Source organism: Salmo salar, chromosome ssa02 (genome assembly GCF_905237065.1).
Source record: "Salmo salar chromosome ssa02, Ssal_v3.1, whole genome shotgun sequence".
NCBI classification, from domain to species: domain Eukaryota; kingdom Metazoa; phylum Chordata; class Actinopteri; order Salmoniformes; family Salmonidae; genus Salmo; species Salmo salar.
Genome location: NC_059443.1, coordinates 84,854,373 through 84,869,194, shown reverse-complemented (window position 1 = coordinate 84,869,194; position 14,822 = coordinate 84,854,373). Strand labels below are relative to the sequence as shown.

The 14,822-nt window shown below is 40.4% G+C and overlaps 1 protein-coding gene across 1 annotated transcript; it reads right to left on the bottom strand.

The window, feature by feature from the left end:
• Nucleotides 1-517: 517 nt before the first annotated feature.
• LOC106595627 (zinc finger protein 69-like) lies at nucleotides 518-11,842 on the bottom strand. Its single transcript, XM_045711480.1, has 2 exons — nucleotides 11,293-11,842; nucleotides 518-3,354 (listed from the first exon to the last, which is right to left on the bottom strand). Exons 1-2 carry the CDS (start codon nucleotides 11,612-11,614, stop codon nucleotides 2,837-2,839), a joined length of 840 nt encoding a protein of 279 aa, XP_045567436.1. The 5' UTR covers nucleotides 11,615-11,842; the 3' UTR covers nucleotides 518-2,836.
• Between the last annotated feature and the right edge of the window lie 2,980 nt (nucleotides 11,843-14,822).

Sequence of the window (14,822 nt, the reverse complement as noted above, 5' to 3'; positions counted from 1 at the left end):
CCTTCTTCACCACACTGTGTGGATGGACCATGTTCAGATTGTCAGGGATGTGTACGCCGAGGAACTTGAAGCTTTTCACCTTCTCCACTGCGGCTGGTCTCCTGAAGTCCACGATCAGCTCCTTTGTTTTTGTTGACGTTGAGGGAGAGGTTATTTTCTTGGCACCACTCCGCCAGGGCCCTCACCTCCTCCCTGTAGGCTGTTTCGTCATTGTTGGTAATCAGGCCATTCACTGTTGTGTCGTCTACAAACTTGATGATTGAGTTGGAGGTGTGGCCATGCAACCATGGATTCATTGTAAGACACGAGGACCTTGTGCATTTCAGATAACATAACAACCCAATGTTTATATCCCAGGACAAATTAGCCAGCAACAGCAAGCTAACAAGCTAAATTGCCATGAATGCTTTTCGACCTGTCCCCAAATTCATGTACTTGGTTCAGAGTTAATTTTGATATTTCAACCTGCGTGTCCTGATCGCGTCTGGTATGGATGGACAAAATCAACATAGACTAGTCAGTATAGGATACATGTATTAGACCTAATGGATAAATAGACTAGTCAGTATAGGATACATGTATTAGACCTAATGGATAAATAGACTAGTCAGTATAGGATACATGTATTAGACCTAATGGATAAATAGACTAGTCAGAAAAGGATACCTGTATTAGACCGAATGGGTAAAAAGACTAGTCAGTATAGGATACAATTATGGTAACTTATTATAGCCTAATATATTAGCTACCATGGAGCCTTATTCTAATGTATTAGCTCCATGGTGCCTTATTCTACTGTATTAGCTACCATGGATCCTTACTCTAATCTAATGTATAAGCTTCCATGGAGCCGTATTCTAATGTATTAGCTCCATGGTGCCTTATTCTACTGTATTAGCTACCATGGATCCTTACTCTAATCTAATGTATAAGCTTCCATGGAGCCGTATTCTAATGTATTAGCTCCATGGTGCCTTATTCTACTGTATTAGCTACCATGGATCCTTACTCTAATCTAATGTATAAGCTACCATGGAGCCTTATTCTACTGTATTAGCTACCATGGATCCTTACTCTAATCTAATGTATAAGCTTCCATGGAGCCGTATTCTAATATATTAGCTCCATGGTGCCTTATTCTAATGAAATGTATTAGATCCATGGAGCCTAATTCTACTGTATTAGCTACCGTGGATCCTTACTCTAATCTAATTTATTAGCTACCATGGAGCCTTATTCTATTCTAATGTATTAGCTACCATGGACCTTATTCTATTCTATTAGCTACCATGGAGCCTTATTCTATTCTAATGTATTAGCTACCATGGAGCCTTAATCTATTCTAATTTATTAGCTACCATGGTGCCTGAATCTCTTCTAATTTATTAGCTACCATGGTGCCTTATTCTATTCTAATGTATTAGCTACCATGGAGCCTTATTCTATTCTAATGTATTAGGTACCATGGAGCCTTATTCTATTCTAATGTATTAGCTACCATGGTGCCTTATTATATTCTAATGTAATAGCTACCATGGAGCCTTAATCTATTCTAATGTATTAGCTACCATGGACCTTATTCTATTCTAATGTATTAGCTACCATGGAGCCTGATTCTATTCTAATGTATTAGCTACCATGGTGCCTTAATCTATTCTAATGTATTAGCTACCATGGACCTTATTCTATTCTAATGTATTAGCTACCATGGAGCCTTATTCTATTCTAATGTATTAGCTACCATGGAGCCTTATTATATTCTAATGTATTAGCTACCATGGAGCCTTATTCTATTCTAATGTATTAGCTACCATGGAGCCTTATTCTATTCAATTGTATTAGCTGCCATGGTGCCTTATTATATTCTACTATATTTGCTACCATGGAGCCTTATTCTATTCTAATGTACTAGCTACCATGGTGCCTTATTCTAATGTAATAGCTACCATGGAGCCTTATTATATTCTAATGTATTAGCTACCATGGAGCCTTATTATATTATAATGTATTATCTACCATGTAGCCTTATTATATTGTAATGTATTAGCTACCATGGTGCATTATTCTACTTTTTATTTTTCATTTCAAAGATACGTTTTTGCTAATCAATTAGTAAGAATTTAAAATAAACTTCACATCTACTACACATCTGTATTCAATCGAAACTAGCTCTATACTGCTTCTACATAGTGGAATAACATTGATGGGAACACTCATGTTTTTCATGTAAACAACTTATCAATGTTGATATAAAAACGTCATCACATTTTCATAGTCCTTTACCTTGATGACTAGTAAACAAATTAACTAAATGCAACAAAAACGACTAAATTCAAGAGGTTTCAATGTTCAAAAAAAAGAAATGCACATTCTATTAATCTATTCAATAATTTACATGGTGCAATATCTAAATCATGTAATACAATTCATTTAGTGAAAAACCAGATCACATCAAATTCAAGAGGTTTAAGGTTAGAATCAAGAAATGCAAACTCCATTCATCAACATTTAGCAATATCATCAACATTTAGCAATATCCCAAAAACATAATGAACAATATTAGAGGGTATGCAATGGATTAAAGTTCATAATCAAAACACATTGTATAGTATTTATCATCTCCAGATGAAAACTTAAACAAAAGTAGGTCTGTTTTGTTAATGATTTCATATAAACAATATGATTTCATGTGGTATAAACAAACACCTAAATTATCAGGTCAAAAACATAAGTCAGAACACAGTCTCTCTATTCTCTGATGTGATTTCAGGTCCTCTGACTGGGAAATGTCTTTCCACAATGAGAGCACTGGTAAGTGCATGCTTATTCAGATGTCTTAAATTGATAAAACTATTTCCACACTGGGAACATTGGAAAGGATTTCCCCTGTGTGTATCTTCTCATGCTTCTGCAGGCTCCTTAAACGGGTAAAATGCTTTTCACACTGGGAACATTGGAAAGGATTTTCCCTTGTGTGTACCCTCTCATGACTCTTCAGGTTCCTTAAGCGGATAAAACGCTGTTCACACTTGGAACATTGGAAAGGCTTTTCCCCTGTGTGTAGCCTCTCATGCTCCGTCAGGCTCATTAAGCGGGTAAAACGCTTTCCACAGTGGGAACATTGGAAAAGATTTTCCCCTGTGTGTGTCCTCTCATGCTCCTTCAGGCTCCTTAAGCGGGCAAAATGCTTTCCACAGTGGGAACATTGGAAAGGCTTTTCCCCTGTGTGTGTCCTCTCATGCTGTTTTAGGGCCCATGATAGGGAGTGGTGTTGTCTCGCTGGTTTGGGTGTCACTGGGTCTGGTCCTCCTGAAGGATTCTTTCTGCTGTCAGAGTGAGAGTCTGGTCTTTCTCCTGCCAATGACAAACAGATTATTTAGTTAAATACTTAATAGAGACCTGAATAAAACTTCTACATGATAAAACTGGCTCCATGTTAGAGGGGGAGCCTGGTGAAGAGCTCCCTCTGTGACATCGCTGCTCCCTCTGTGACGTCGCTGCTCCCTCTGTGATGTCGCTGCTCCCTCTGTGATGTCGCTGCTCCCTCTGTGACGTCGCTGCTCCCTCTGTGACATCGCTGCTCCCTCTGTGACGTCGCTGCTCCCTCTGTGACATCGCTGCTCCCTCCTTTTAAACTACTGCCCAGCCTTTCTGAACTGCCTGGCTGAACAACACCTTATCATCTGAAGCTGTGGAAGACCATCACCAAGACCTGCCAGATCTCTACATGTGTTTTGTTAGTTTTGACAGTTTTTACAGTCTGAGATTGTCTTTGTGATGAAAAGTGTTGTATAAAATACATTATTATTATTATTATTATTATTACTACTATTGTTATACTATCAAGTCCCCCAATCACCTCATGAATTTAAAAAAAAGTATTACTTTGCCATTTTTTGTATTCATGCCCCTCTTCAGTCCTTGATTTTCCCTCAATAAATCTATATGATGCACTGTCATTGTTACAAACTTAATTTCACTGACAGAACTGGCGTTACCCACTTTGAGGAGGGCATGTCATTTACCCACTTTGAGGAGGGCATGTCATTTTATTGAATAGTTCCCCCCTGCCTGTCCATCTCCAGACAATAGCGCCTGCTCCTCTCCTTCTCCTGACAGGTTAAAGTCCATTATTAGGCTAACAGAGGTTCCTGTTATTCAGGTAGTACTTACTGGTGGTAATCAATAGCTCCTCTCCTCCTCCTGACAGGTTAAAGTCCATTATTAGGCTAACAGAGGTTCCTGTTATTCAGGTAGTACTTACTGGTGGTAATCAATAGCCCCTCTCCTTCTCCTGACAGGTTAAAGTCCATTATTGGGCTAACAGAGGTTCCTGTTATTCAGATAGTACTTACTGGTGGTAATCAATAGCTCCTCTCCTTCTCCTGACAGGTTAAAGTCCATTATTGGGCTAACAGAGGTTCCTGTTATTCAGGTAGTACTTACTGGTGGTAATCAATAGCTCCTCTCCTCCTCCTGACAGGTTAAAGTCCATTATTGGGCTAACAGAGGTTCCTGTTATTCAGATAGTACTTACTGGTGGTAATCAATAGCTCCTCTCCTCCTCCTGACAGGTTAAAGGGACGTGACTAGTTGATAATCATCCCCAATCATTTCTTCCAAACTGAACCTAACCTCTATTCAGACGTAGAACAACGGATTAAATGAATGAAGTAAAGTATCGTGGGGGAGAAAGGGGGAGAACGGGTGAGTTGATGAGCGAGGGGAAAATAATTATTTAATCACCAATTGTGAATGAAGAACAGCAGTCATATCAGTCTACTCTGGTCTACTTGGAGTCCACAGTGAGAGTGTGTCTAATTTACAAAATCTGAACGAAAACTACTCGGATGGCGGGGAAGAAATGAATCAAGACATCTCTGATGATTATTCTTGGGGAGGCCCTCCACCAATAAAATGGATTGAACATGGGGATGAAAGGCCCTCCACCAATAAAAATGGATTGAACATGGGGGGGGAAAGGCCCTCCACCAATAAAAATGGATTGAACATGGGGGGAAAGGCCCTCCACCAATAAAAATGGATTGAACATGGGGGGAAAGGCCCTCCACCAATAAAAATGGATTGAACATGGGGGAAAGGCCCTCCACCAATAAAAATGGCTTGAACATGGGGGAAAGGCCCTCCACCAATAAAAATAGATTGAACATGAGGGGGAAAGGCCCTCCACCAATAAAAATGGATTGAACATGGGGGGAAAGGCCCTCCACCAATAAAAATGGATTGAACATGAGGGGGAAAGGCCCTCCACCAATAAAAATGGATTGAACATGAGGGGGAAAGGCCCTCCACCAATAAAAATGGCTTGAACATGGGGATGAAAGGCCCTCCACCAATAAAAATGGATTGAACATGGGGGGAAAGGCCCTCCACCAATAAAAATGGATTGAACATGGGGGGGAAAGGCCCTCCACCAATAAAATGGTTTGAACATGGGGATGAAAGGCCCTCCACCAATAAAAATGGCTTGAACATGGGGGGGAAAGGCCCTCCACCAATAAAATGGTTTGAACATGGGGATGAAAGGCCCTCCACCAATAAAATGGATTGAACATGGGGATGAAAGGCCCTCCACCAATAAAAATGGATTGAACATGGGGGGAAAGGCCCTCCACCAATAAAAATGGATTGAACATGGGGGAAAGGCCCTCCACCAATAAAAATGGATTGAACATGGGGGGGAAAGGCCCTCCACCAATAAAAATGGATTGAACATGGGGGGAAAGGCCCTCCACCAATAAAAATGGCTTGAACATGGGGGGAAAGGCCCTCCACCAATAAAAATGGATTGAACATGAGGGGGAAAGGCCCTCCACCAATAAAAATGGATTGAACATGGGGGGAAAGGCCCTCCACCAATAAAAATGGATTGAACATGGGGGGGAAAGGCCCTCCACCAATAAAATGGTTTGAACATGGGGATGAAAGGCCCTCCACCAATAAAAATGGCTTGAACATGGGGGGGAAAGGCCCTCCACCAATAAAATGGTTTGAACATGGGGATGAAAGGCCCTCCACCAATAAAAATGGCTTGAACATGGGGGGGAAAGGCCCTCCACCAATAAAAATGGATTGAACATGGGGGGAAAGGCCCTCCACCAATAAAAATGGATTGAACATGGGGATGAAAGGCCCTCCACCAATAAAAATGGATTGAACATGGGGGGAAAGGCCCTCCACCAATAGAAATGGATTGAACATGAGGGGGAAAGGCCCTCCACCAATAGAAATGGATTGAACATGGGGGGAAAGGCCCTCCACCAATAGAAATGGATTGAACATGGGGGGAAAGGCCCTCCACCAATAAAAATGGATTGAACATGGGGGAAAGGCCCCCACCAATAAAAATGGATTGAACATGGGGGAAAGGCCCTCCACCAATAGAAATGGATTGAACATGGGGGGGAAAGGCCCTCCACCAATAAAATGGTTTGAACATGGGGGAAAGGCCCTCCACCAATAAAAATGGATTGAACATGGGGGGAAAGGCCCTCCACCAATAGAAATGGATTGAACATGGGGGGAAAGGATCAGAAAACCAGTCGGTATCTGGTGTGACCACCATTTTCCTCATGCAGCGTGACATCTCCTTCACATAGAGTTGATGTGGAAGGTTGTCCCACTCCTCTTCAATGGCTGTGCGAAGATGCTGGATATTGGTGGGAACTGGAACACGCTGTCGTACATGTCGATCCAGAACATCCCAAACATGCTCAACGGGTGACATGTCTAGTGAGTCTGCAGGCCATGGATGAACCGGACATGTTCAGCTTCCAGGAATTGTTTCCAGATCCTTGAGACATGGGGCATTATCTTGCTGAAACATGAGGTGATGGCAGCGGATGAAAGGCACAACAATGGGCCTCAGGATCTTGTCACATTATCTCTGTGCATTGAAATTGCAATCGATAAAATGCAATTGTGTTCGTTGTCTGTAGCTTATGCCTGCCCATACCATAACCCCATCATCACCATGGGGCACTCTGTTCACAACGTTGACATTAGCAGACCGCTCACCCATACGACGCCATACATGCGGTCTTCCATCTGTCCAGTACAGTTGAAACCAGGATTCATCCATGAAGAGCACACTTAACCAGCATGCCAGTGGTAATTGAGCATTTGCCCACTTTATTTATTTTACTTAATCTTTTATTTAACTAGGCAAGTCACTTAAGTTGGTTACGACGCCAAACTGTAGTTAGGTCAAGAAAACCCTGGTGAGGACGACGTGCACACAGATGAGCTTCCCCGAGACCATTTCTGACAGTTTGCGCAGAAATTCTTCAGTTGTGCAAAATCCAGTTTCATCACTGCACATTTTAAGAATGGCCTTTTATTGTCCCCAGCACAAGGTGCACCTGCTTAATGATCATGCCGTTTAATAATCTGCCACACCTGTCGGGTGGATGGATTATCTTGGTAAAGGAGAAACGCTCACTAACAGAATGACTGCCCATTAACTTGAAGGAGGGTCCCCTTGAGACCCAGTGGTTCTGGTGTTAAAAAGACTTGGTGGCTTTAAATAACAATGATAATGTAGAGCTTCAAATCTTCCTCTAATGGAATGGCCTGTTTCTAGACTGAGTAAAGCACTCTAACAGGGTCCTTCCACCAGAAGACTGCCTTTTGCATCCCTTTGATATTTTAAGTAGAAATTGTGCACCAATTCTGAATTCTAAAAGCCTGTTATATTAAATGAAGTGCCCTTTTAATATAGACCACATGGAGAATTCAATACATTTTTTATATGAATAAAAGCTTGCTAGAATGACCAAAGTCAGCATTTTGACATGTCCCTCCGTCAAACATGTATCACTTCCAGGATCATTTTAACCCACTTAATCCCCCCCAAAATGCTGTAAATTTCACCATAATTGTAAAGCCCAAGTTATTTAGTTTCTTTGACAGTCATTTCTGATGATTATTATTCTTTATTTAACATGAGTCCTTTACATTTGTCCCTCATCTTAAGGTCAACGGCAGGTAGCCTAGTGGTTAGAACGTTGGACTCGTAACCGAAAGGTTGCAAGATCGAATCCCCGAGCTGACAAGGTAAAAAATATGTCGTTCTGCCCCTGAACAAGGCAGTTAACCCACTGTTCTTAGGCCGTCATTGAAAATAATAATTGGATCCTAACTGACTTGAAAAATGTTTTTTTTAATTGTGTGTGTTTTTTTGTATAACAGCTTCCATTCCACCCTGTCACGAGGGGATTTATGGTGATTTAAGAAGAAATTGTCAACCCTGTTACGGTAAACTTTCCCCAGTTCATTGTTGTAAATGACGATTGTTTTTTCAGTCAACTCACAAGGAATATATATATTTTTTTATATAAACCCTGTTACTTTATTTAGCACTTACTTTAGTTGATTTATTTACGGTCTTGATAGGAAACTAGTTGTTTTAATGAATTTGAACATGTGGGTCTTTATGACAGAATGTTAAAATTATCAAGTAACACTTATCAAAAGGCAGCGAATTGGTGGAACGATCCAATAATAGATATTGAGGACAACAGTATTCATGCATTTAGCTGGTGGCCAACATATTTTTTACAGTTTAGCTTTTAACAATTCCTACAGTACAGAACAACATGTTCAAATGTAAAATTTCAGTAGAATGCCGCTTTAAAAACACACATTAGTTCAACAACTTCAGACAGAGGCCCTTGATCGTTCCATTACACATCAGAGTCGTTGGAAGAAGGCTTTCTCTGTACAGGGGAGTTTTGTTAAGAGCCCCGACGTCTCGGTCTGAACATAAACACGCATGCTTGTTGTAAGGTTCTGGAAGCATAAGGACCTTATCTTTCAGACCAGCAAGGAAAAGAGAAAGATGAAACTAAAGTTTTAATTGCTACCTTTATGGGGTTACTGTTCCCACATGGCCATATTTCCATGTTACAGCGTGTTTGAGGAAAACAGATGGAAGACAGATGATAGACAGAGGCATACCTGGACTAATTAGCTATCAGCGACTCCTAACACCTGTGTGTAAACGGAATACGGACGCCACAAAGGTGTTGTCGCTGAAAAACACTGTCGGCTGCAACTGTGTTAAAACCAGTTAGAACAGTGTGCAGTAAGAGTATATTTGTGAAATTATTTTTGATGAGATATGAAAGTAGAGAGATTTAGGTTTCTGGACCACAATTGAGAATCGATTCACATTAGATGTAGTATTTGTCTGTTTTGGAGCCAGTTCACCTCAAAGCAGAACATGTCTGGTCCTTGGACTATATTGAGTAACGTCAGGCTTCTTCCGTCCATTATTGGTCTAACAGAGGTTGTGATCCTGTTATTAAGATAGTACTTACTAGAGGTCGACCGATTAATCGGAATGGCCGATTAATTACGGCCGATTTCAAGTTTTCATAACAATCGGTAATCGGTATTTTTGTCCACCGATTTGCCGATTAAAAAAAATATATATTTATTGATTTTTTACACCTTTATTTAACTAGGCAAGTCAGATTAAGAACACATTCTTATTTACAATGACGGCCTAGAAACGGGGGTTAACTGCCTTGTTCAGGGGGGATTCGTTTTTGCAACCTTCGGTTACCAGTCCAACGCTCTAACCACCTGCCTTACATTGCACTCCACAAGGATTAACAGGCTGACTACCTGTAACGCGAGGGCAGCAAGAAGCAAAGGTAAGTTGCTAGCTAGCATTAGGCTTATAAAAAACTATCAATCTTAACATAATCACTAGTTAACTACACACTGTTTATGATATTACTAGTTTATCTAACGTGTCCTGCGTTGCATATAATCGATGCGGTGCCTGTTAATTTTCATTGAATCACAGCCCACTTCGACAAACGGGTGTTGATTTAACAAGCGCATTTGCGAAAAAAGTACTGTCGTTGCACCAATGTACCTAACCATAAACATCAATGCCTAACAGGAATATTTAGACTTAGTCACCTGTTAGATAAAATACGGAACGGTTCCGTATGTCACTGAAAGAAAAAAACTTTTGTTTTCGAGATGATAGTTTCCGGATACGACCATATTAATGACCCAAGGCTCGTATTTCTGTGTGTTTATTATATTATAATTAAGTCTATGATTTGATAGAGCAGTCTGACTGAGCGGTGGTAGGCAGCAGCAGGCTCGTAGCATTCATTCAAACAGCCCTTCGCTGTGCTTCAAGCATTGCGCTGTTTATGACTTCAACCTGGGTGGGTATAATTTGTGGAACGTTCCAACAGGAATCTATTCCAAAAACTTCGTAAATAACAAGGTTTCCAAAAAAACAACGCATACAAAGTTGTATAGCGGCAGAATAAGATACCGGGTAGGGAGTGGTCTATTTCATTGCGTTTTTCACTCATCACATTTATTCCGAAAAATGTCTGTCCTCACATGTCTGTTTGCCTATGGACAAACATTAAGAATAAGCTACGTGGTGAGTTGATGCCTATTCGGCAGCAAGTTAGCTAGGTTTGTATGCGTTGCTACTTTGTATGCGTTGTTGGTTGGCAACCTTTTACTTTACGTTTTTTGGAACAGATTCCTGTTGGAACGTTCCACAAATTATACCCACCCCTTCAATCCTATCAACTCCCAAGATTAGGCTGGTGTAACCGATGTGAAATGGCTAGCTAGTTAGCCGGGTGCACGCTAATAGCGTTTCAAACGTCACTCGCTCTGAGACTTGGAGTAGTTTTTTCCCTTCCTCTACGTGGGTAACGCTGCTTCGAGGGTGGCTGTTGTCGATGTGTTCCTGGTTTGAGCCCAGGTAGGAGCGAGGAGAGGGACGGAAGCTATACTGTTATACTGGCAATACTAAAGTGCTTATTAGAACATCCAATAGTCAAAGGTATATGAAATACAAATCGTATAGAGAGAAATAGTCCTATAATTCCTATAATAACTACAACCTAAAAAACTTCTTACCTGGGAATATTGAAGACTCATGTTAAAAGGAACCACTAGCTTTCATATGTTCCCATGTTCTGAGCAAGGCACTTAAACATTAGCTTTCTTACATGGCACATATTGCACTTTTACTTTCTTCTCCAACACTTTGTTTTGCATTATTTAAACCAAATTGAACATGTTTCATTATTTATTTGAGGCTAAATTGATTTTATTGATGTATTATATTAAGTTAAAATAAGTGTTCATTCAGTATTGTTGTAATTGTCATTATTACAAAAAAATATTTAAAAATAATTGGCCGATTAATTGGTATGGCTTTTTTGGGTCCGCCAATAATCGGTATAGAAAAATCATAATCAGTCGACCTCTAGTACTTACTGGTCTCAATCAGATCTTCTGTCTCCTCCTCGTCTTCTTCTTTCAATGTGACAGTCATCTCCCCCTCCTCCCCTGCATCCACCTCTTGCTCTTCCTCCTCTTCTTTCACTGTAACATCCTCCTCCTCTTTCACTCTGAACGCGTCTTCCTCTTCTTCTTTCACGGGAACAGCCTCAACTTTTACTTGTTTTTTAACTGTGACATCCTCCTCTTCTTTCTCCTCTTTCACGACAATGTTCAGCCATATACCCTCTGGAGCCTTATTCTCCGTCCAGCAGACCGCTTCTTCTTTAGCAGGAGGAGAGTAGCTTAGTGAACTCATGGTCAGGGATGTTAGCTAGCTAGCATTAGCGACTAGCCTAGTGCTAGGCTAACTTATCAAGCCAGCTAACTGACTAACAATGTACATATAACATTAAATAAGGTAACTAGCTAAACGACAAAACTGTTTTTAAAACACTGAGACAGTCTAAAGAGCTTCAATGTTTCGGTTATGTTGGCGAGCAAGCTACCGAGGTGTCTGACTAGCTGTTGTTGTTGTTGAAGAAACGTCCCGTCCACTAGATTATACGTCACAATGGCAGCATCGCCTGAAAGACGCTCATCGCCATCCGCTGACTGGAGTTGGTAACGCAGTTGAGAGAAAAGTGCATTTTATTTCATTTACAACATACTTTCCATCAGCTACATATCTGACTGCATTTAAGGAAATGTCATACTAATTCTGTCAAAGAAACAATCTATACCGTGGTTTAACAGGGATCAACGTTCTATGAAAGCAGCTGGGAGCAAACTGGAGAATAGCTAGAGGAAAACAAGGCGAACTGTATATACATATGAAGTGTGTACAACAGTATGTAAGCATTATTAAAGCGACCAGTGATTCCATGTCTATGTACATAGGGCAGCAGCCTTGAAGGTGCAGGGTTGAGTACCGGGCGGTAGCCAGCTAGTGACAGTGACAGGGCAGGGTACTGGGTGGAGGGCGGCTAGTGATGGCTATTTAACAGTCTGACGGCCTTGAGATAGAAGCTGTTTGGTGCAGTTGTTGTACCAGGTGGTTATACAAACTGACAGGAAGCTGTCAATGGCATATCTGTATAAGTTTGTGAGGGTCTTAGGGGCCAAGCCACATTTCTTCAGCCTCCTGAGGTTGAAGAGGAACTGTTGCTCCTTCTTCACCACACTGTGTGGATGGACCATGTTCAGATTGTCAGGGATGTGTACGCCAAGGAACTTGAAGCTTTTCACCTTCTCCACTGCGGCTGGTCTCCTGAAGTCCACGATCAGCTCCTTTGTTTTAGTTAATTTTGAGGGAGAGGTTATTTTCTTGGCACCACTCCGCCAGGGCCCTCACCTCCTCCCTGTAGGCTGTTTCGTCATTGTTGGTAATCAGGCCAATCACTGTTGTGTTGTCTACAAACTTGATGATTGAGTTGGAGGCGTGGCCATGCAATTATGGATTCATTGAAGGACAAGAGGACCTTGTGCATTTTAGATAACGTAACAACCCAATGTTTATATCCCAGGACAAATTAGCAACAGCACCAGTTGGACTATGAAAATGTGGACTATGAAAGGACTATGAAAATGTGGACTATGAAAAGGACTATGAAAATGTGATGGCGTTTTTATAACAACATTGATAAGTTGTTGACATAAAAAATATGAGTGTTCCCATCAATGCTATACCACTATGAAAAGCAGTATAGAGCTAGTTTAGATTGAATTTAGATTGAATACAGATGTGTAGTAGATGTGAAGTTTTGTTTTAAATTGGGTAAAAAGACTAGTCAGTATAGGATACAATTATGGTAACTTATTATTGTCTAATGTATTAGCTACCATGGAGCCTTATTCTAATGTATTAGCTCCATGGTGCCTTATTCTACTGTATTAGCTACCATGGAGCCTTATTCTATTATAATGTATTAGTTACAATGGTTCTTTATTCTATTCTAATGTATTAGCTACCATGATGCCTTATTCTAATGTATAAGCTACCATGGAGCCTTATTCTAATGTATTAGCTTCCAGGGAGCCTTATTCTAATGTATTAGGTACCATGGAGCCTTATTCTATTCTAATGTATTAGGTACCATGGAGCCTTATTCTATTCTAATGTATTAGCTACCATGGAGCCTTATTCTATTCTAATGTATTAGGTACCATGGATCCTTATTCTATTCTAATGTATTAGCTACCATGGAGCCTTATTCTAATGTATTAGCTACCATGGAGCCTTATTCTATCTACTGTTTTAGCTACTGTAACAGTGTAGGTTCCGTCCCTTTCTTCGCCCCAACCTGGGCTCGAACCAGGGACCCTTGCACAAATCAACAACTGACACCCCCACGAAGCATCGTTACCCATCGCGCCACAAAAGCCGCGGCCCTTGCAATGCAAGGGGAAACCCTACTTTAAGTCTCAGAGCGAGTGACGTCACTGATTGAAACGCTATTAGCGCGCACAGCCGCTAACTAACTAGCCATTTCACATCGGTTACACTACCAAGGAGCGTTATTATATTCTAATGTATTAGCTACCATGGAGCCTTATTCTATTCTAACATATTAGCTACCATGGAGGCTTATTATAATGTATTAGCTACCATGGAGCCTTATTATATTCTAATGTATTAGGTACCATGGAGTCTTATTCTATTATAATGTATTAGCTACCATGGTGCCTTATTATTTACTAATGTATTATCTACCATGGTGCCTTATTCTATTCTAATGTATTAGCTACCATGGAGCCTTATTCTAATGTATTAGCTACCATGGTGCCTTATTCTATTCTCATGTATTAGCTACCATGGAGCCTTATTCTATTCTAATGTATTAGCTACCATGGAGCCTTATTCTAATGTATTAGCTACCATGGAGCCTTATTCTATTCTATTGTATTAGCTACCATGGAGCCTTATTATATTCTAATGTATTAGCTACCATGGAGCCTTATTCTATTCTAATGTATTAGCTACCATGGAGCCTTATTCTAATGTATTATCTACCATGGTGCCTTATTCTAATGTATTAGCTACCATGGTGCCTTATTCTATTCTAATGTATTAGCTACCATGTAGCCTTATTATATTGTAATGTATTAGCTACCATGGAGCCTTATTCTAATGTATTAGCTACCATGGAGCCTTATTCTATTCTAATGTATTAGCTACCATGGAGCCTTATTATATTCTAATGTATTAGCTACCATGGAGCCTTATTCTATTCTAATGTATTAGCTACCATGGTGCCTTATTCTATTCTAATGTATTAGCTACCATGGACCTTATTCTATTCTAATGTATTAGCTACCATGGAGCCTTATTCTATTCTAATGTATTAGCTACCATGGACCTTATTCTATTCTAATGTATTAGGTACCATGGAGCCTTATTCTATTCTAATGTATTAGCTACCATGGAGCCTTATTCTATTCTAATGTATTAGCTACCATGGAGCCTTATTCTATTCTAATGTATTAGCTACCATGGTTCCTTATTCTATTCTAATGTATTAGCTACC

Excerpts from the sequence above, each read along its gene's own strand:
- LOC106595627 (XM_045711480.1), bottom strand. The coding sequence starts at position 11,614 with ATGAGTTCACTAAGCTACTCTCCTCCTGCTAAAGAAGAAGCGGTCTGC. Across the intron at positions 3,355-11,292 it reads AGAAGATCTGATTGAGACCA|GAGAAAGACCAGACTCTCAC; the intron begins GTAAGTACTAGA and ends TGTCATTGGCAG.